Source organism: Oryx dammah, unplaced genomic scaffold, assembly GCF_014754425.2.
Source record: "Oryx dammah isolate SB20612 unplaced genomic scaffold, SCBI_Odam_1.1 HiC_scaffold_25, whole genome shotgun sequence".
Classification (NCBI taxonomy): domain Eukaryota; kingdom Metazoa; phylum Chordata; class Mammalia; order Artiodactyla; family Bovidae; genus Oryx; species Oryx dammah.
Window position 1 is genome coordinate 10,616,981 of NW_024070209.1, and position 22,491 is coordinate 10,639,471.

At 42.8% G+C, this 22,491-nt stretch overlaps 1 protein-coding gene across 7 annotated transcripts in view; it reads right to left on the bottom strand.

Annotated features, from left to right (window-relative positions):
* Positions 1-5,346: 5,346 nt before the first annotated feature.
* The window catches only part of DGUOK (deoxyguanosine kinase), a 33,661-nt gene continuing 16,516 nt past the window's right edge, over positions 5,347-22,491 (bottom strand). For 3 of the 7 annotated variants that reach the window (XM_040223901.1, XM_040223897.1, XM_040223900.1), the window contains 5 exons: positions 16,199-16,386; positions 12,186-12,333; positions 6,716-6,831; positions 6,028-6,127; positions 5,347-5,594 (listed from right to left, as the gene is read on the bottom strand). In XM_040223901.1, coding sequence (XP_040079835.1) covers positions 5,568-5,594; positions 6,028-6,127; positions 6,716-6,831; positions 12,186-12,333; positions 16,199-16,350 — 543 coding nt within the window. In that variant the 5' untranslated portion in view covers positions 16,351-16,386 and the 3' untranslated portion in view covers positions 5,347-5,567. Of the gene's footprint in view, positions 6,128-6,715; positions 8,105-12,185; positions 12,334-16,198; positions 16,387-22,491 lie in introns of all 7 variants that reach the window. The other 4 variants (XM_040223896.1, XM_040223899.1, XR_005718272.1 and 1 more) reach the window with 3 other exon arrangements.

The window sequence follows — 22,491 nt, forward strand, 5'->3', positions numbered from 1 at the left end:
TGGTGGTAATTTGGTATGGCAGCAATAGAAACCAATGCAAGATCACCCACAAGAGTGAGCAGAGATAAGGGATGAGCCAAGGGTGCCTCGGGCAGCACCAACATTTCAGACTAGAAAAAGAAAGGCGAGGCAGTCAGAGACAGAAAGGGCGATACAAGCACTGGAAAGGCCAGAAGAGACCAACAAAGGAAAGTTTCAAGAAGGAGAAAGTGGTCCAGAGACTGAAACTGCCTACTCTTTAAAGTGACAGCTGAAGATTAAGTAGTAGTCTTTCAAAGTATATGTTATTTCTTGCTTCATATTCCCAGTGATTCTTGTATTTGTATATAACAAACAATTTTCACCTGAAACTATCACCTTCTCCCTCATGTTAAAAGCCTGAGAGTTTGAGAATTTTCACAACTTCAATCCGCATTATAAACCCATTAAGGTAATTATTCTGGTTCCAGAAGAGCAGGTTTTACCACATGGTAATGATCAGTGCAAAGAAATAGAAGAAAACAATAGAATGGAAAAGACTAGAGATCTCTTCAAGATCTCTTCAAGGGAACTTCTCTTCAAGATCTTCAAGATCTCTTCAAGGGAACATTTCATGCAAAAATGGACACAATAAAGGACAGAAATGGTATGGACCTAACAGAAGCAGAAGATATTAAGAAGAGGTGGCAAGAATACACAGAAGAACTGTACAAAAAGATCTTCACGACCCAGATAATCACGATGGTGTGATCACTCATCTAGAGCCAGACATCCTGGAATGTGAAGTCAAGTGGGCCTTAGGAAGCATCACTATGAACAAAACTAGTGGAGGTGATGGAATTCCAGTTGAGCTATTTCAAATCCTAAAAGATGATGCTGGGAAGTGCTGCACTCAATATGTCAGCAAATTTGGAAAACTCAGCAGTGGCCACAGGACTGGAAAGGGTCCGTTTTCATTCCAATCCCAAAGAAAGGCAATGCCAAAGAACGCTCAAACTTACCACACAATTGCACTCATCTCACACGCTAGTAAAGTAATGCTCAAAATTCTCCAAGCCAGGCTCAATACATGAACCGTGAACTTCCAGATGTTCAAGCTGGTTTTAAAAAAGGTAGAGGAACCAGAGATCAAATTGCCAACATCCGCTGAATCATGGAAAAAGCAAGAGAGTTCCAGAAAAACATCTATTTCTGCATTATTGACTATGCCAAAGCCTTTGACTGTGTGGCTCACAATAAACTCTGGAAAATTCTGAAAGAGATGGGAATACCAGACCACCTGACCTGCCTCTTGAGAAATCTGTATGCAGGTCAGGAAGCAACAGTTAGAACTGGACATGGAACAACAGACTGATTCCAAATAGGAAAAGGAGTATGTCAAGGCTGTATACTGTCACCCTGCTTATTTAACTTCTATGCAGAGTACATCATGAGAAAGCTGGGCTGGAAGAAGTACAAGATGGAATCAAGATTGCTGGGAGAAATATCAATAACCTCAGATATGTAGATGACACCACCCTTATGGCAGAAAGTGAAGAACTAAAGAGCCTCTTGATGAAAGTGAAAGAGGAGAGTGAAAAAGTTGGCTTAAAGCTCAACATTCAAAAAACTAAAATCATGGCATCCGGTCCCATCACTTCATGGCAAACAGCTGGGGAAACAGTGGCTGACTTTATTTTTGGGGGCTCCAAAATCACTGCAGATTGTGACTGCAGCCATGAAATAAAAAGACACTTATTCGTTGGAAGGAAAGTTATGACCAACCTAGACAGCACATTCAAAAGCAGAGACATTACTTTGCCAACAAAGGTCCATCTAGTCAAGGCTATGGTCTTTCCAGCGGTCATGTATAGATGTGAGTTGGACTACAAAGAAAGCTGAGTGCTGAAGAATTGATGCTTTTGAACTGTGATGTTGGAGAAGACTCTTGAGAGTCCCTTGGACTGCAAGGAGATCCAGCTGGTCCATCCTAAAGGAACTCAGTCCTGAATATTCACTGGAAGGACTGATGTTGAAGCTAAAGCCCCAATATTGTGGCTACCTGATGTAAAGAGCTGACTCATTTGAAAAGACCCTGATGCTGCAAAAGATTGAAGGCAGGAGGAGAAGGGGATGACAGAGGATGAGATGGCTGGATTGCATCACCGACTCAATGGATGAGTTTGAGTAAGCTCTGGGAGTTGGTGATGGACAAGGAAGCCTGGCATGCTGCAGTCCATGAAGTTGCAAAGAGTCAGATGCGACTAAGTGACTGGACTGAACTGAAGCCAGAGAGAAATGTAGCTGTGTTATGTGTTTTATGTGTTAATCCCAGTTACTTGACTCTGGGGGCCTGTCTAATCCAAGACTGAGAACAGCCCACCCAGTCTGGCCTGCCAGTGAAGACCTAATCTCCATATTTAAACACTTCACCCAGACCTACCCCTACCGACATTCTTAAAGTTCCAAACTACTCCTAAGTAAAATATATACTCTCACCAGACCAGCTCAGCTACCAATTTGGAAAATGACAAATTGTTTCAGGTGAGACTGTTGACAGCTTTGATCATTTCAGAGAATATTTACATTCTAAAGGCAATGTTTACAAATGGAAAGAAACACTGTATTTGCAGATTTTCAGACTTTAAGTGTGTAGAGAGGAAAGCATTCTTAAATAATAAGCTCATTAACCTCAAGTTTTGTCAATCTGGGCCTAAGGCCTCATTCTCACACGAAAGCCTTGGCACAGGACATTTTCTCTGCCTGGCTACTTCACTCTTCAGGGCAGTTGTCACTTGTGTAGGGGACACTCCCGGACTATGTTGGCTGTCTCCGCTGTGGCCGCCACAGAGCACCTGCACATCTTTGGAAATGGTCACTACACCTGCACCACTTGGTCCGTGACTGTCACCCTCTCCGTTAGCTGACAGTTTCTGTGAGGTGAGGATGAGGTCTGCCTTGTGCTGTGTTCACTGTTACCTTCCTGGTCTCTAGCATATGGGAGATACTCAAATATTTGTTGATGACTGAATAAATGAATGAAGGGTGGGGACCTAGTGCTCTTACTCCGGGTTTACAGGTGATTTCTACATTAGTGCCTCCTGGAAACTTAAATAGGAATGAAACATTTGAGCCCCTCAGAGCTCAAATACCAAAACCATTGACTTTCCAAACACACTTAATATCCTGTATTCATCCCTGGTCTTGTCCAAAGCCTGAAGCGGCAAATAAACACACAAACAAGTGGGACAGATTTCCAAGATGGTGCCAAGACTATTTTTTTTTTTTTGGCCATGACAATTCAATGGGAGAAAAGAGTCATGTTTTCTACAAATAGTGTTGGAATAACTGGATATATGCATGCAAAAGAACAATGTTGAATCCCTTCCTTAAACTCTACACAAAAATTAACTCAAAATGGATCACAGACCTAATGTAAGAGCTAAAACTATACAACTCTTAGAAGAAAACATGGCAGATATTTGTGACCCTGGGTTATTCAAAACTTTCTTAGACATGATGCCAAAGTAAGTTGATAAAAATAAATCTGACTTCATAAAGATTAAAAACGTTCATGCTTCAAAGGACACTATCAATTGAAAATATAACCCACAAGAGTGGGAGAAAATATGAATAAATTATCTATGTAATAAGGATTTGTATCCAGGATATATAGTCTTACAACTCAACAATAAAAAGCCACAAAACACAATTGAAAAAATGGATTTGAATAGACGGTTTTTCCCAAAGATATACAAATGACCAGTAAGTACACGAAAGTTACATTCAACATCATTAGCCGTTAGTGCAGTGTAAGTGCAGTGAGATACAGCGTCACTCCTATTAGGATGGTTATAGTCAAAATGACATGGCGATGACGTGAAGAAAGTGGAACACTCACACACTGCTGGAGGGAACGTAACACGGAATTTCGGAAGTCTAGCAGTTCCTCAAAAAGTGAAACGTGGAGTTGTCATCTGACCCAGTAATTCCATTCCTCAGTATATACCCAAGGGAAATTATAACATATGTCCACACAAAAACCTGTAGATGAATTTTCATAGCAGCGTTATTCCTAATAGTCAAAATGTGGAGCCCGCATGTCCATCAATGGATAAGTGGATAAATAAAATGTATATTTACAAAATACTTAGCCATAAAAAGGAATGAAGTACTGATATGTTTTACAACTTTAATGAATCTTGAAAACCTTGAAAATGAAAGAAGCCAGTCACAAAAGGCCACACATTATGTGACTGTTTACATGAAATGTCCAGAACAGGCCAGTCAGTAGAGATAGAAAGTAGACTGCTGATTGCCCAGAGCAGGGTGTAGGTGGGTGGGGATTGTGGGAAAGTGGGGGATAGAGGGTGACTGCAATTGGCATGGCATTTCTTTTTTAGGTGATGAAAACATTCTGGGATTGTGGTGATGGTGGTACAACTCTATGACAACACTAAAAACTCCAGAATTGAACACTTTAAATGGGTAAATTGTATGGTATGTGAATTGCCTCAATAAAGCTGTTAAAAAATTTTTTTAAGTAGCATAAAGAAATGCTGTGCTATTTCAAAACATCACACATCTATTAGAAACCAGTCTCACATTTGTTTTCCCAAGTATCAGGGGAAACGCAGGTTTGTGTCTTCTGGGACACTCTGGGTCCCAAGCTCATTCATTTTCTCGTGGGCCTGTGCAGCTATTAAGGGCTCAGTGCAGGAATCCCGATCCTGATGAATCGTGGATCTGTAGGCTTCTTTCAGTGAAGCACTTCAATTCTAGACAGTCATGTATTTTTCTCTCTTTACAGTAAACTGTCCTTGACGCTTGAACTGCAGCACACACAAAAAATTTTCTTTCTTTCCAGCATAGACAAATTCACTCCATGAAGTTAACCTGAAACTTACTTGGTAGGTGTCTGGAGGAGGCCAGAGTGCCAGGGCGACCAAGCCCTAAATGTCATATGCTGAACTTCTAAGCTTGTGATTTATTCTCTCCCTCCTTCCCTCCTTTTCTTTCATCCAGGTTCTTCAGCTTTGGGACAAAGGTCTAAGTACCCATCCCATCGCCCACACCAAGAGTGCTGGATGGGGAGAGACAGAGAAGCTTCCTGAAGTTTGAGCTCCATTTCCTGGCTCTGAGGGCTCTCACTTCACATCCACCCACTCCTGAGTCATTTTAGTCCCCTTCTTCATGCCTAAGGCTGAGCTTGGTCAGGGTTCTGAAGCAGTCCCTGCCCTGGCATGTCAGAAAGAACCAGTGAACACACAGCGAAGTCTGAGAGGTGAAGGATTTAAAAGCAAGCAAGGACTCTTCTCAAGTGAAAATGGCTAGTCTAGAGGGGAGCTCAGAGCAGTAGATACAAGATGAAATAAATGAACAACTGGATTAACAAAATCCACAAAAGCATAGACTTTATTTAAGAAGTCCTTGAGATACAAAAGACTAGGGCTAGGTCTACAGATAACAGAAGCTTAACCCCCTGCGTGTCAGAGTACTCTAGGGGTAAAAGCAGGTGGGAGCAGGGGACAGAAAGGTGGGTAGCTTGGTATTCTCTGGCTTTATAAAGTCAGAGAGCCCAGATCCCAGCTAGAACATCCCAGTCCTGGTTATAGATTCTTTACAAAGGTGTTTACCTGTGGGAAAGAGAAAAATGAAAAGTTAAAGTTCACATTTTCAGGAGACTATACACCAGTCCATCCATAATGCATGCGAAGCCAAGCCTTCGAGTTTTTCGTGAGGAAGAGAACACAGGTATGGCAAGGAAATGTGACCTGCCCAGGGTATCAAGTGGCAGAGCTGGAGTGAATCCAGAAGTCTCATTTCCCTAGTTCTAGAATACCTCAGACGAGCAAGTCAGCTGGAAAGCACATCTTACAAGGCAAGTATTTAACAATTATTAGCCCCAAATACTTTAGAGAATAGAGATTATATTAATAACTTATCCAAGGCCCCACAAGCTTTGGAGTGTGAAATGCTATTTGAGGTGCAATGCATAGGACCCATAGTGAAGTTCTGAAGTCATAGAAGTGTAAAAAAAAGAAAAGCAGGCCTTAAGGTCTTCCCCACCCTCCTCATGAGCTCTTCTTGTATGGTTACTTCTTCCGAAAAGTCATCATTGACATCCAACACGAGCACTGGAATGTTCAGCAGAGCCTCAGAGTGGAGCCTGTAAGAAGCATGAGTATTTAGGGAGTAGAAAAAAGACGGTAAGCTTCACATACTCACCAGTCTTAATAATTCAGAACAGCTCTAAGGTCACAGGGCTTCTCAGGGAAATTTCATGTAAACAGTTTAAAAAAGGAATTCAATAAAGTTGGCTGGAAAGATGAGACTGAAATTTCTCTTTAGTCTGAAGACTGATACTGAAGGTCGGAGCCCCAAACAATTTAAATGGACAGCACACCAAGCCTGAAGGGAGGAAAGGCTGAAACCAGGAATGTTAACTTAGTACACACTGACAATTTTTCAGCCCGTTACCCTGAGCCAACTACTTCATCATCACCAATCACCAAGTTCAGTCTAGGGGCATATCGAAAAATAAAAAAACTGGGAAACAATCTAATAAAAAAAGTTTCTTGGAATTTATAGATTATATCCAGTATTAAATTTCTGCTGGGGATAATGCTTGACAATTCCAACCACTTCCAGGACATTCTGAACCTGCTTAAGGGGCTGCATGTTCAGCTTCCGGTATTTTAATGACTGGCTGCAGGAAGGCAGGCCTCTGTCCACTGGCGCTCTCTTCTCCACTTACGGGGTTGTCTTGTGGACAAGCCAGGCTTCGTGTTGACCATGAAGCTGCTCCAGATAGGCCAACTCAACTTCTTTCTCTTCTTGCCTGCCCCTCCGGTGTAGTCTCTTTAAACAAACCTGAAAGACAATCCCCAGGCTCTGCTGAGCTGCTGGGTTATCTCGGCTGTTACAGAAGCTGGGGGCTCTCAGGCCTCCTTGCTGTGTCTATCCTTGGCGCTAGTGCTATGACACTCCTTCTGCTGCCTTGTCTTCTTAGTGAATCACAGGTTCATGGCAAACATCATCTACCCTAGGAACCTGGAATTATTATTTTTTTCCTCCTCCCTGCCATATCCAGGAAGTCACTGAGTTCTCTTTCATCTCTCTCCAGATGGTTCTCTCCTTGCCGCTCTCACCCCTGCCCTGGTCAGGTCCCCAGCATTTCTCACGTGGACTATGGAGCAAGAGCCTTCTGACTCTCTGCCTCCTGGAGGCAGTGAAGTGTATGGAAAGAGCACAGGCCTTAATGTCAGAAAGTCCAGGATTAAATTCCCATCTTCGCCAGGCACCAGGGGGGTAAGCTTTGTGGGCCTCTACTTCCTCTTATCAACCCCATGGGTCACTGTGAAGACTCACGGAAGGGAGCCCATCAGTTCCTGGCAAATGCTGTCTTTTCTCCTACTTGTCCTGCTCACTCCACCCTTCCAGACTACTGCCATATACAGCTGTCCCTCAGCATGTGCAGTGGGGGTTGCAGGGGGGTTTGTTCCAGGACCCTCTGTGGGTACGAAATTCCAAGGCTGCTAGAGCCCCTGATGTGTAGGGAATGGCAGTGGGCTCTCCACATCAGGGGGTTCCATGTCTGGACCCGGAGGGCTGACTCTAACGGTATGACTCTCCTTGCTTACAGTACCTCACAGGGTGCTTATTGCCTTCAGTCCCAGGTGCAAGGAAGTATGAGTAACAATATTTACAAAAGGGTAAGTAATTTGAAGTCATGTCATATCACACATTCACTCTGGGGCAGAATGCAAATTCTGCATAGGTCAAAGTTCAAAAAATAAAAAAGTGAGGCTTGAGACTCACTCTGTCCCTCAGTCCTTCCAGAGCATGCACAATTCCAGTCTGTCTTCATCTGATCAGAAAATCTGAAGCACAATGGCTCAGGGAATGTCACCTTCTCCTTTATTGGTCACATAGGGCCATTCCCAGAGTCTGGCCACCCCTTCTGACTCTCTACTCTTGACCTCCTTAGCTCCTTCCTCCCCTGAAGCTGGATGTGACCTCTTGTCTGCAGTACAGACCAAGCTCTTTCGCATCTCAAAACTTTTGCTCTGAATGTCTGCTTTGCTGAACTGCCTTCCGTCCTCTCTATGCATGGCAAACACTTCATTATTCAGTGTCATCTGTCCTGGGAAGAACACGGAGATTAACTCACTGATTTAGGACTTCTCTTTCAAATAGTTAAGTTTTATTCCCAAATGTAAACTTTTATCCCCAAATATAATGTATAAGATTCCCAAAGGTGTAATCTTCACTGTTTTCCTCTTGTACCATCTTTTCTCTATGGAAAGAAAACCATATAAACAAATTTCATTTATGATCTTCTGCCCAACTTTTCAAACTGATTAACCCAGGTCAACAGTCTAACATGCTAATACTTTTAGCACTTATCCCTTCTCATCTCTTTCCCTTGAATCAAGACCTGTTCTAAAGTTAGATGAAGTCCTTGTCCTAGGGAGTCTATAATTTAATTAGATAACAAGTAAAACTACATATGCAAAACAGCAAATCAGGTGCCCTACTGTGAGGTTTGGATTTTAAGTACAGAAGTCAGATAAGGAAGACAGCAACTGGGCTGGGGCAGTCAGAAGAGCTTCCTGGAAGAGGCAGGGGCTCCCCCTTCATCGCTGGCACCGGCTTACTCAGCACCACTCTGAAAGCAGGCCAGAATCTGTCTGGTTCAGGGCTAAGCACAGGGCCTGGCAGGGCAGGTGGTCAATACATATTTATTGCACATACTCATTGAAAGTTTTCATTTCTGACCCAGTCTATCTCTGTGGACCTCCTACTTTCATCTTTTTCTCTACTTTCCTTCCCTCTGAACCTTCTCTTTTTCCTTCTGTCATTCTGTCCCTCCATCTTTTCCTCATTGCTGACTGCTTCCAGACCTCTTCGCCGTTCCCTTGCCTCCCCATCACACAGCTTTACGGCCCTGACTAACCACGACCCAGTGCTCTACCCCACCGATGACAGATGTTAGTGACTGTTGTCTACTTTCAGAAAGATTTTACACATATGTTTTACCTCCACTTAAAAAAAAATATAAAAGGTCTCCTATTACACATTTAGTTCTTATTTTTCTTAAGAATATATTTTGAAGATTGTTATATGTCAGTATAGTACCTTCCAGTTCTTTTTCATGGCTTCAGAGTTTTTCAGTGCATTGATGGAGCATAATATATTTAACTGGCCTCTACTGATGACTACTTGGATTGTTTATAATAATTTGCTATTGTAAACAATGTTGCCCTGCACATGAGCCATTTTGCCTATGTGGGAGCATATTTATGGAGTAAATTCCAAGAAGGATGATTAATAGGGCAAAACTATGTACCCTGCTAGTATACACTGCCAGACTGCCTCCTTAGAGGCTGACCAATTCACATTCCTGCCAGCAAGGTAGCTTCAGGATTTCTAAACATAGCAAAGCTACCTAATTTTCCTGAGAGAAAAATATTATCAGAATTAATGAAAATGTGTATTTTTCAGAATGTGATGTTATGTTTTCAATTATACACTAGGGCAGAGCAATTCTTTTTATAAAAGCTATAATTATTCATTCATTGCTGGCAGGCAAACCTGATGCTAAAGTCTCTCCTGTTAAAATAGGCTAACATTTCCCTGTGCACTATTAATTTACTTAAGAGAGCAAACTTTTCTTCCCCCACCCAGAAGCCTAGGTAAACTTCTATTTTGAACATTTGGTGTAATTCTTGCTGTACTGATATGGTTACAAGTTCTTTAAAAACACAACAACAACAACCTTGCGCAAACAGTGCTTTAGTCTGGTTCCTCTTTACCTCACTTCTCATGGGGAGGACACGCTGAACGTGAACAGGAAAGACAGTGCGGCTGGAAACGGCAGCTGCCTGCTTCACTCCACCCCACCCTCCTGGAAGAGCTGCTGTTTGGACTGCCTGAAGTCAGAGGCAGCAACTGGACAGGGACTGCTAGTGGGTCTGACCACTGCACTTCCTAAGCCCCACACCCAGGTGCCACTTGTCCCAGGTCTTTGTAGCACTCGCTGTCCAGGCTCAGACATGGCCTGGCTCTTGGAGGCACACTGGCCAGCTGCACTCTCTCTTGCTGATTCTTTGGGGCACTGAGGCCCAGCCATTTCTCTTCTGATTTCTTTTTTTACTGTTGGCTAGCTTGCTTTTTACAGGTTAGTGAAGAGTAGGTAGGAAGGAGCAAAATGCCCTACTCAAGCCCATCACATGAGCTCTAAGCCAACATCTGCCGGGACTCTGCACTGGGGACTGGGCGCTCACACCACTTTCTACACAGAGATGTTTCACTTCTGTTCTGCTCTCTCCCAGTTCCTCTGGGTCTCAGAGCAGAAATCAGGAGTGACTTCAGGGGAAGGATATCAACATTCTCGGTTCTGGTGCCATCAAAATAGCACCAAAATCCCCATCCAATCCCAAAATGAGTAAGTAATTTGTTTCTACCATCAAGTTGCAGTAATCCTTAATCCTTCAATTCTTATTCTACCCCAGCTGAAATACCTCAATTCGTCTCTCCAAAAAGATGTTATCAGCCACACCATAATAATTACAATCACCACCACCACTGTTATCATTATTGTCCCATCTCACAAAGTCATTCCAAGTACACAAAGACGTGAGGAAGACTTTCTTCCTTTCCTTGCTGGGTCCTGGTGTCCTGGCAGGTTAGGTCAGGAACCAGGAAAAGGTTAGCTGTCAGTACTTTCAATTCTTCTCTTAATGCTTAGCCCCTCAACCTACTGCTGCTTTCAACTCTCCATCCCATGAACTCCTACTGGAAACCTGTCACCTCTTCAAATCTGATCACAGTCTTCACTCAGTTCAAGTCCACAATGCTCTTAACTCATCCTTGGCTCAGGCCATAGGCCTTCCTGGGGGCCAGGACCTTCCTCTCACCCTGAACCCTACATTCGGCTACCTCAAACCATCCTTTTGGCACGGCTCTCCTTTTCCCCTGAACACTGGCACCAATGCCTGCCCCTACAGTCCAGTCACCTTCATAACTGGTCTCTTCTATTCCTGCTCCCAGGAAACAACAACTACTTCAAGAAGTCATAAACATGCGAGGCTGCCACCTTCAGCTTTGCTCTTTTCACAGAAGGTTCTCAGCCCTCTGGCTTCACTGCGTCTCCAGTTGAGTTTCACTTAAACCTGAGACCCTATTTACTTCCATGGACTCTCTTTATTTCCTCACAATCTTCAGAAGCTCCTGACATAAAGAGCCCGATGCCTGGTCCCCTTCACACCCAGGGCCCTCGCCTGCTGCCGCCCTTGCTGAGGCCAGGCCCTCCCATCTGGCCCCCGGGGGTCTGTGTCATGGGGGCTCTCCCACCCATTTTCTGACCCTGGCCAGCCTGCTCTCAGGCTTCTTCCTTCCACAAGACTTGGTCATAAACCTAAAAGCCTGGCCTCCAGCCTGAAGAGAAAGCTCCCTCCTGAGACTATGTGCTATACCTGGCATTTGACTGTATGTCAGATATCTGTCTAAAAAGGTGAGAGCAACACAGCCCTCAAAAATACCCCCCAGCTTGACTGCCACTCCAGAAGAGCCCTTAGAGATCACATGTCTGCGACACTGGATTGGACAGACAAGGACCCCTCCAGGGAAGGGTTTCCAGGGCCTGCCCGCGGTTGGCAGAGCCAAGGACCCCTGCCGTCTCCAGAGACTCCACATCACCACCCTACTGTGTGCTGGGCTGGCCCCATGGTTCAGGTTGGAGGTCATGGGAGGCAACTCCCACAGTCCATCGTGCCTTACCAGTGGCATCCTTCAGGTTCAAAAAAGCAGACAATGAATTAGGAGAGTATCAGGATGAGGTGAGGAAAGCCTCTTCGTCCTCCTGACACGCTAGTCAGGAAACCATTAAGACCACAATGGACTCTGATGTTAGAGAGAAGGAAAAGCTGAGGAACTGGCTACAGGTTAGCTGGTCAGAGGGTCGAAATTGTGGATCCCAGTGATAAAGCCCAATCTTCTCTAGGTGGTTGCTACATCAAGAGGAACCCTTCAGCCCCCTGCTGCAGGAAGCCTATGGGAACTGGGTCCTTGTGCTAGAATGGGAGGGTGCTCACCCACTGCTCTCCATGCTCCAGGTAATACCCACAACCAACTTTCTCCAACTGGAAAATCAGAGGCTCAGAGAACGTCACCTCTTAAGTTTCATATGGTCCTAATGTTTAAGGCTTTAAATTCTGTCTTACCTGGGGAGCAGCCTGGAGGTAGATGAAGCCATGTAATCTGAGCCGGCTGGCAAACTCCTGGAGGAGAAAATAATGCCAGTCCTGATAGATATGCCATTCAATGTCACTGAGGGAACCATTTTCAAAAAGAGTCTTTGCAAAGATATACCTGGTTGGAAATGTAGGTGGGATGGGTGAGGGGAAGAGAATGGGAAATGGAATGAAAGGCAAAAGAAAGAAGCAAAAAAAACATTAATAACAACTTGTTCCATGTCTGTCCAAACCACTTAACCTTTTTGGTTCCTTACTGATTTTTAAGAAGTCTGAATTCTTTACCTACATCTTTCGCTCAATACTGAGAATAGCATTGAAACTTTAGAGGCCAAAATCTCTGAGTGGATTAATCCACTGGAAGAAAAAGGGCACTGAAAGATAGTCTCATTGGTCACTAACAATTTCCACTCCTGGAAACCAGTCAAAAGATGTGCAAATGGTGCATGTAGACTCAGACTTTTAAGATTTCCTTATTATTACTGTAAGTAAGCCCCCAAACAAAACAGCCTGGTATAAAGCACCCACGACTTACTTTAAGGACTCAAGGGTTCTGAGGCTGCAGAGCCATCCTTCGGTCTAGCCAAGAAGCAGAGCAGGAACTGTATTTAAGTCATGTCCCCTATGGAGCAGGAAATGCATTTCCTACTAACTGCAGTATCACCAAGAAAACAAACTCTCTTCCAAAGCAAGCCTCCTCTGCTTCTGAGCTTCTAATACAGATACGAGAAGGCTAAATCTAAAAATCAATCTCATTTTGCCCCTTACTTACTTCCATAACTAAAGGAGCATCTGGAGAATAGGAAGTCGGAGCTTACTAGAAACCGTTGTTTCAGGAGGGGCAATTCTGCTTTCCAACCTCAGGCATCTTGATACAAAACACAGTTTACATCTTAAGCAATGAATTCCAGTTTCTAAGGCAATACTCAGCAACTGGCTACTTCTGGAAAAATGAAATTCGGAAGCCTTGTCTATGAATGGCTCAGGGAGGTATACACCACAAGTCTGCGAGTGCTGCATAAGAGAAGGGGTTGAAGAGTCACATTTCTGAGTCTGACCTGGCTTCAAAATTCACTAGCTGTGTCTCCAGGCGCAAGTCATCAAACTCTCAGGCTGCTTCTTCCTCTGTACATAGATAACAGTTGAACCTAATTCTTAGAGTTGTGAGAAATGTAATACTTACAAGGCGCTTACAACAGTGACTGACAGATACTGTTAAAGACACCTTAGTTGTCACTGTACCTACTTCATTGTTAGGCTATGAAGGCACTAATTTGGGAGCTCTAGAAGCCAACTCTTTCAGTCTGAAATGGCTATAGGTAAGCTTACCTACAGCCTAGCTGAAGGCAACAAAGAAAAGAGGTGAATTTCTAATTCAGTATCTGAAAAACGTTTTCAGCTTTTTCATAAGTAACATGGAAATGAAGATCTTATAAAGAGCAAGTAAATATCTGTTACTTAGTCTTATAAAAAGCCCTGGCCTTTTTCTGAGGATGAGCACTTCTTTATTTCTCCAAAGCTGGCAGTGAAGGGGAGAGAGGATGTAGCGGCCATGGTGGTGCTAAATGCTGAGGAGGGTGGGGAGAGCCACTGCAGCCTGAATGAAGGGGCTGCAGGCAAGAGCCAGCTTAAGCACCAAGGCATCAGGGTCCCTGCTCTAAAACCACATGCTATTGTTTTCTTTCAACTCAAACAGAAAAGATTTAGATTTCTCCCTCCTTGTCATCTACTCTCCCAAACAAGCTATTTGCTCCTTTGGAATACATATAACACACCTGAGCAGGTGTGCAGTCTCAGAGTACCCTGTCAGACTAAGGTCACCATGAGGGCAGGAACTGGGTCTGCTCTGCTTACTGCAGCCCCCAGGTCTGACCCAGTGCCTGAACACAGGTGGCATTCAACAAATCTGTTCATTTGCTGAGCCAAATGAATAAATGTTTAAAGGAGTGGAGAGGCGCTAAATTACCATCAGGGTTAGAGTGTGTAATCAGTTATCCTTTCTGTCTCAAAAATGTCCCCTCTGAAGAAAACATCTAGGATGTTGTAGCTGCCTACAGCGCAATCAGTTGTCTCCCTTTACATGTAAATGTCAAGATCGTGTACCCTTTTTTTTGGCCATGCCACGCTGCATGAGGGAATCTTAGTCCCCTGACCAAGAATCAAACCCACGCCCCCTACAGTAGAAGCACAGAGTCTCAACCACTGGACCGCCAGAGAAATCTGGAGATCTTCTAAACAGATCTTCTAAAGTCCGTGTACTTTCTAAACAAATATTTCTAAAGGGTCTCTCACATGTCTACCTCACCAAAGGGCTGAAAATCAAAAGACCAATGGCAAGTATGTTTCCAGGCAGGTAGCAATATGTAATTCATCTTCCTAATTCTAGAGGCTAGGCTTGAGAGAGGGGAAAGGAAAACAAATAGTAGTTTATCCAACAGTTGAAGAAACAAAAATCTATAGCTCAACCATTTACAATTCACATATTTAGCTTTTATAAAAAACAGGCTCTCTCTTGGGGTCCACAGAGAAGGAGTGCCTAGCCTATAGCGTTTGTATTACATATCTTGAATGATTTTTAAGTAATGCTTAAAAAAAAAAAACAGAATACATTACAAATACACCCTTATTTTTCCCCCTCCAGGAGGCTTTATGGGAAGACTAAGAAGTAGAGCTAGTTTTTGTAACCTGGAAGTAAACAGGTAACCAATCTAGCTTTTTGAGAAGTGAATGGACAGGGCTTCTCTGGTGGCTCAGCGGTAAAGAATCTGCCTGCAGGAGACACGGGTTCAATCCCTGATCCAGGAAGATCCCACATGCCCCACAGCAGCTAAGCCCATGAGCCACAGCTACTGAGCCTGTGCTCTGGAGCTGGGAGCTGCAACTACTGAAGCCTGCACGCCCTAAAGCCCACGGTCCCCAACAAAAGAAGCCGCTGCTCCTCTGAGCCCCACAACGAAGAGCAGCCCCCACTCTCTGCAAGTAGGGAGGGCCTGGGCAGAGCGAAGACCCAGCACAGCCAAAAATACAGACACAAAAGCTTTTAAAAAGATGTGAATGGACAATAAAAGTGAAACTTTCCATTCTGATCATTCAAAGGGGCTTCAGAGCTCAACATGCTTTGAGCCACCATCTCACACTGACACAGGTCATTCACAGCCTTCAGATAAAAAGCCCTCAGTAATGTCCAGATCGAGGCACCCTCACTTCTTCAGGTGGCTGAAACTCAAGTCTCAGCCTGGTCTTGTGGCAGAACCAGGAATTCCGGAGTATAGACGGACTAGCTCCTCTAGAATCGAGGGGCTGAATTCCCAAGCTAGCTGCTAGCCTTCATGAAAAGTGACTCCCCACCTCACTCCGTCGGGTAGACAGGACAATGCCCTTCCCTGGACCTATGAGAGACTGGATATCTCTTACAGACTCTGGCCAATAATAAGTCCTCTCACACAACAGAGTCAAAAATGGTTAAATCTAAGACAGAAGTCAACTTTTCAGATGTGCTTCTACTCAGAAATCCTTTCTTGAAGAATAAAACAAGGATAAATGTATTTCTCCTATCATTTTAGGAACACAGATTTTAATTCCATCTGCTTTTTTCTTCAAGGTGATAGCCAGTCACTGACTCATCTGGTTTGCTAGAACATACACTGCTACTTAAGTGTCTTGTTCGTGCCTTTCTGCATGTAACGGTTATACTAGGTAGCCACCAGCCTGCTTCTATGACAGAAAAGAAGAAGACAAGGTAATCAGTGCCAATGTGAGAAATTAAATGCATTTAGTTTATGAAAAACACAGTTTCCTTTCTTGACATGTGTGGTAACTGAAATTGTAAGTCTGAACAAATCTCTACAGTGTTGTCTTTAAAAAGAAGACAATTTTTTCAAGGATAACATTCAATGACAAGAGCAGTACAGGGTCTGAGCAAGAAAAGAAAACCTGTAGTGCTGAGCACAGAGCCTGTGACCAGCAGAGACTTGGGATCTTACCTGTCGCTGTACACAGACCTCTCAAAGATCTGTACTGCCTTCCCAACCTCCAAGAGTTTCTCAGGGAAGGCCTCCAACTGTACTTTCAGGCGGCTCAGGAAAGAAAATGTCTGGAAGGTATAGGACCATCGTGCTGGCTCCTGGTACATCATATCCAGCAAGTTTCCAAGACTGGTGGCAGCGCCGGCCTAGAGGCAAATTACAAAAGAGGAGAATTTCCTAGGAGGCACATTTTCTTCACAGTGTTTACCACCCTTCTACCTTGTACCTTGTAATCACTGGGAGAAGCAATTACAGAGGCTTCCTCCCACTAAAAAGATACTGCATCCCACACCATTTGTGTAGTCGAAGCTACACAATCAAGGAAGAGACTTTCCTACTTTCTTAGGTGACAATCTGATAGAGCAAGATGACATGCCACCTCAACATACCAAATAAGAGCAGTGGCAGAACCACCCATAGAATTAGCACATTCATGGATAGACGTGTTTGCAGAGCGGGCTGGAGGAGGAGTTAACAATCACAACCATCTAAGACTCTACTTGCAACCATATTACTTCTACCACAACACTATGTTGCTTCTCTCTGGGGCTTCCATTTGTGGTTCTTTCTTTCTAAAACTGACCTAGACAAGAAAGTAACTGACTATAAAATCCAACCCACAAAATAAAGAGTTCTGTCTCTCTTCTGGCAGAGCTACACATTGTTAAAAACAAACACACTAACAAACAAAAACACACAAATCCCTCCTCCTGGATTCTAGACACTTTACGAGAGGCACGTGAAGACCCACTTACTCAGCATGTGCAGGGGGGAATGTGTGTAAGATACTCAGGAACCCTAGATTCTTCCCTGGGCTCTGCCACTGACTCAGTGCAAAAGTGAGTTTTGCGCAAAGCACTCTCATCTGTGTTCATTTAGTCACCATTAACTGAAGGCCTGTGTGGATGAGGTGCTACATGAGCTAGGTGCTGTAAGGGGTACAGAAAACAAAATTAAGATTTATCTCAACGTTCACTGTGCTATGCTGTCTCATTTAATCTTCAAAACAGCACCATGAGGTAGGTACCACTGTTATGCCCATTTCCTCGAGGAGAACATCCACTCAGAAAGGTGACAGAACTTGTCTAAGGTTTCATGGTTAAGTGTTGAATGGGGACTCAAACCTGGCTTCCACTAACTTCTTCATTCTAATGCTTCTCCATATAAAAGCGAGCAAGACATGGTTCCTAAATTTAAGGAGCTCATGATGCAAACAGAAAGGGGGTGACAAAAATATGGAAAACTAGACTAGAAAGCAGAACATACAACAAAGGGGTGCTCACATGTGGTGGAGAGAATCTGGGAAGTTTCTGGAAAAAAGTGGCATTAAGCAGGGAAGTAACTAAATGGTACATGGCATCTCCATAGATGGAAACGGAGATTAAGAAGAAAGAATTTCACGTAGAGACAAAAATCTTGGTGGGGGTGGAGGGGGTGGGGAAGGGGAGGTTAGACAACCATAAGTGGTCCGGTTTCACAGAATATCAACCCTGGATTCCAAACAAGGGTTTTACCCTTTGGAAGGTTTCATCAGGAGCAATGCAGGTAGAGCCCAGCAGATCACAAAACAACCTCCCTCTTTCCAGTCCCAACCTACAAACACACACCAGCCTCACAAACGGCCCCTGGCTGAGAGCTGGAGGTTGAAGCAGGAGGACAAATTTGGATCTACTGGGGTCTCTGGCAGGGTCACTGGAGACTGTAGGGAGCCCACGGTGCGTGGCACAGTCCTGAGATGGCAGGGAAGCCAGCTGACTGGAGTGGGGCACTGCGCTGGCAGAGGCACCAGGTTGACTGGGTGGGGGCTTCCACCAGCAGGCTTTGGGCTACCAAAGGCAGCCTGTTGTAGAATAAAAAACTGTACAGAGGGCTACATGATTTCTAAAGAACCTATCTCAACTACAGAACATGAAGCACATATCCCTTCAGACATAAAAACAAAAAAAGGGGACAATCAATGGAAATAAAAATACTCAGCAATTCAAAAGGAGTGAACTCATCAATGTGCTCGGGACAAGCAGCCTCTCAGGAGACAGAGCTATGGCCAGAAAGAGGAGAAAATGGAAAAAGCTCCATGAGATTCAAGAGACTGCCACACTGATAAGAACAGGTTATCAAAAAAAGGAGCCAGAGACTTCCCTGGAGGTTAAGACCCTGCACTTCCACTACAGGGGCAAGGGTCTGATCCTTGGTTGGGGAACTAAGATCCCACAGACTGCATGGCATGCCCCCCAACAAAAGAAATAAAGCCATGCTCCAAATGGAACAATATGAAAAGAACATTTTTAGAGGAAAAAAATGCAATTGCCAAAACAAAACTCCCAATGAAGATAGTAACCAGCAGACTGTAAACTGCATGAAACTTAATTAGTGAGTATCAAACAGAATACTGCTTTCCTCGTGGCTCAGACTAGTAAAGAATCTGCCTCCAAAGTGGGAGACCTGGGTTCGATTCCTGGCTTGGGAAGATCCCCTGGAGGAGAGCATGGCAACCCACTCTAGTATTCTTGCCTGGAGAATTCATGGACAGAGGAGCCCAGCAGGCTACAGTCGATGGGGTCGCTAAGAGTCGGGCACGACTGAGCAGAGTCGGACAGGACTGAGCGACTAAGCACAGCACACAGCACATACAGAGTATCAACTCAAGAAACTTTTCCTAAACTAAGAGAAAAAAGCAGAAAGTTAGAAATAAACAGAAACAGTTTAGGAGATCCAATATACACTGTTACATAGTGGTAGGGTATTTTTTTTCTTCTGGAAAGATACATCAAGATGTAATGTCACCTTCTCCCACCCCACAGCAGTTAATACAATTTTGTATCAAATAACTTCAAACAAGAGCTAGAATAATGTGCAACTTTGCAGTACCCATATTTCAGATAAAACTACCTACCCAAAGTAAACAATTTTCTTTCTCAAGTGATGAGCCCTATATAGAGGTGAAATACCACTCCCCTCCCCCCAAAAAGAGATGAACAGAGGAAGACCACTACTTGTAAGGTCTGTGTCTCCCTCTCATCAAATTTCACTGTCACTGAGAATCACTGTCGAATAGAAACATGACATATCTCTAGGTATTTTAGAACAAAAATAAACTTAAACAACGGTACTTTTACTATGGTTTTAGTTCAGGTGAAAAAGAAGCCAAAACCAAAGAAAAAAATTAAAGAATATCTCTGAAGACGTGAGACTTTCCATTCCACCAGAGATATTTGCTGAGTACCAGAAAGGATTTAATACGGATTTACGTATGTGGCTTTCATATTCTCTCTCTCTCTCTCACATACACACATACATGCAGACCTATCCTAGCAAGATGTCAGTAATTCATAAAAACAAAACAAAAACCTAAGGAGGGGGGATATATTAATTTCTTACATTTAAAAAAGGATCAGAACCACGTAACACTTCCCTACAGCAGAAACCTAGATAGTATATTAAAAGGCAGAGACAATATTCTGCCAACAAAGGTCCCTATAGTCAAACCTATGGTTTTTCCAGTATTCATGTGTGGATGTGAGAGTTGGACCATAAAGAAGGCTGAACACCAAAGAATTGATGCTTTTGAACTGTGGTGTTGGAGAAGACTCTTCAGAGTCCCTTGGACTGCAAGGAGATCCAACCAGTCCATCCTAAAGGAAATCAGTCCTGAATATTCATTGGAAGGACTAATGCTGAAGCTGAAGCTCTAATACTTTGGCCACCTGACGCAAAGAGCCAACTCATGGGAAAAGACCCTGATGCTGGGAAAGACAGAAAGCAGGAGGAGAAGGAGCTGACAGAGGATGAGATGGTTGGACAGCATCACCAACTCAATGGACATGAGTCTGAGCAGGCTCCAGGAGATGGTGAAGGACAGGGAGGCCTGGTGTGCTGCAGTCTGTGGGGTCACAAAGAGTCAGACATGACTAAGCAACTGAACACCACCACAACAGAAATTAAAGACATTTTAAGATAAGCAATCACTCAGTGACTATATTAATACCACCTACATTCTAAAAAAAAAAACACAAAATCCTCTAAAATAAACTTCAACCAATTGAAAAATGAATCAAAGAATCAAGAAATGGGAAGAAGTGGCAATAAGAAAACAGTGTTCAGTGAATGACCAGCAGAAGAGAGTTAAGTATAAATTATTATTAATGTGGTTAAGAAGTTTACTGCCAATTTCTATAGTTAAAGAGAAATTTCCAGGAATTCCCTGGCGGTCCAGGGGTTAGGACTTGGTGATTTTACTGCTGGGGTCCAAGTTCAATCCCTGATTAGGAAACTAAGATCTCACAAGCTGTACAGCCTGGCCAGAAAAGAAGAGAGAGAGAGACAGAGAGAGAAAAATTTCACTATAGACAAACATTCTAGAACTATAAAATTACAGATTTCTATGCTTGGGTGGTAGAGTCTTGAGAATAAAGTAATAAAAAAGTAGTAAATTTTATTTTTTTCTTTCATGGAGATGCCATTAATATTGATAAATAGGTTTAAACATGAATATATATAGTTTTTATTGAAGTATAGTTGATGTACAATATTATATTAGCTTCAGGTGTACAACACAGTGATTCTGTATTTTTGCAGATCATACTCCACTATAGCTTATTACAACATAAATGGCTATAGTTCCCTGTATTGTATAGTATATTCTTGTTGCTTTGTCTATTTAATATATAGTAGTTTGTATCTGTTAATCCTACATTCCTGATTTGTTCCTCCCCCTTCCCTCTCCTCTTTGGTAACCACAAATTTGTTTTCTGTACCTGTGAATCTTAAACATATATATATATATTTAACATGTATATTTTTAGTTTAAATGTTTCCACTAGCAGAGTAAAAATAGTAAAAATTTCCACAGGAATGAAGGGGAGAAAGATGAAAGAAATATTTAAATACAGAAAAAAGGGGAAAAAAAGGAGATGAAAGCACAAGAATAAGGTGGCAGGAAGAAGTTAAATATAATCATGATCAAAGAGAAAAATTCCCAGGAATGGGAAGCAGACCCTCAAAATGTGTAAAAGCTAAAAATCCTGTTCATAAGTGAAACACCAAAACAAGATGACACAGATTAGTTGAAAACAAAGGGGCAGAAAAATCCATCAAGTAGGTGCAAATAAAAAGCAAGCAGATGTGGCAAAGCTGTGTTAAGAAAAAAAGCATTAGCGACTTCCCTGGTGATCCAGTGGGGAAGAATCTGCCTGTCAATGCAGGAAACGTGGACTCAATCCCTGGTCCAGGATGACCCCACATGCCTCAGAGCAACTAAGCCTGTGCTCTGGAGCTGCGGAGCCACAGCTACTGAGCCCCCGCACCGAAGCTACTGAGGCCTGAGTGCGAGAGCCTGTGCTTTACACAAGTGAAGCCCCCACAAGAGGAAGACCACGCATTGGAGCGAGAAAGGGGCCTCCCCGCTGCTCGCCGCAGCTAGAGGAGGCCAGTGTGCAGCACCAAAGACCCATTTATTTTATTTTAAAAATAAAAAATAAGTAAATAAATATTTTTTAAAATACAAGGAGAAATGGGCAAAACATAATAAAAGCACAAAACTTTAGTACACTTCTCTTAGAATTTAATAAAAAAAAAAAAAACAGTAGAGAACTCAGAGGATTAGACTCTAAATCATTTTTTTCACATATCGGAAACTGGGATACATAGTACAATGCTTACTAAACATAACAGACATTTTAATTATTCCTTAGGAGCGTCACTAAATTGATGTCTCATAATCAATGGCATCTTAGAATGGATAAAATATGTCACATCAAACTACATAGAATTTACAGGAAATACATACTCTTCTTAAAAGTCCATGGCAAACTTATGAAAACTGACCATACACAGGCCATGAAGAAAACCTCAGTAAGCTTCCCCAGTGAGAAACTGTATAAGCCACACTGATCATAACAAAATAAAACTAGAATTAACAAAATAATAAACATACAAAATCTACTCAGAATATATAAAACACTAAAAATAATTCTTAGGCAAAAAATAAGTTAAAACTACAATTACATATTTTTTTAGAAATTTCAGTTACAGTCTCATATATCAAAATCTAGAAGATAGGGCCAGAACTTATTCTATGCTTTTATCGGGTTGGCCAAAAACAGGTGAAAAAAACCTAATGAACCTTTTGGGCCAACAGTATTATTAAGGCAAAAAAAAAGGGAAAAATACACAAATTAATCATTAACTTTATTAAAGAGTTTTAAAAATACAAAAATTCTGAGAAATAAATTTAAAAGCAAAAAGTAATGAAC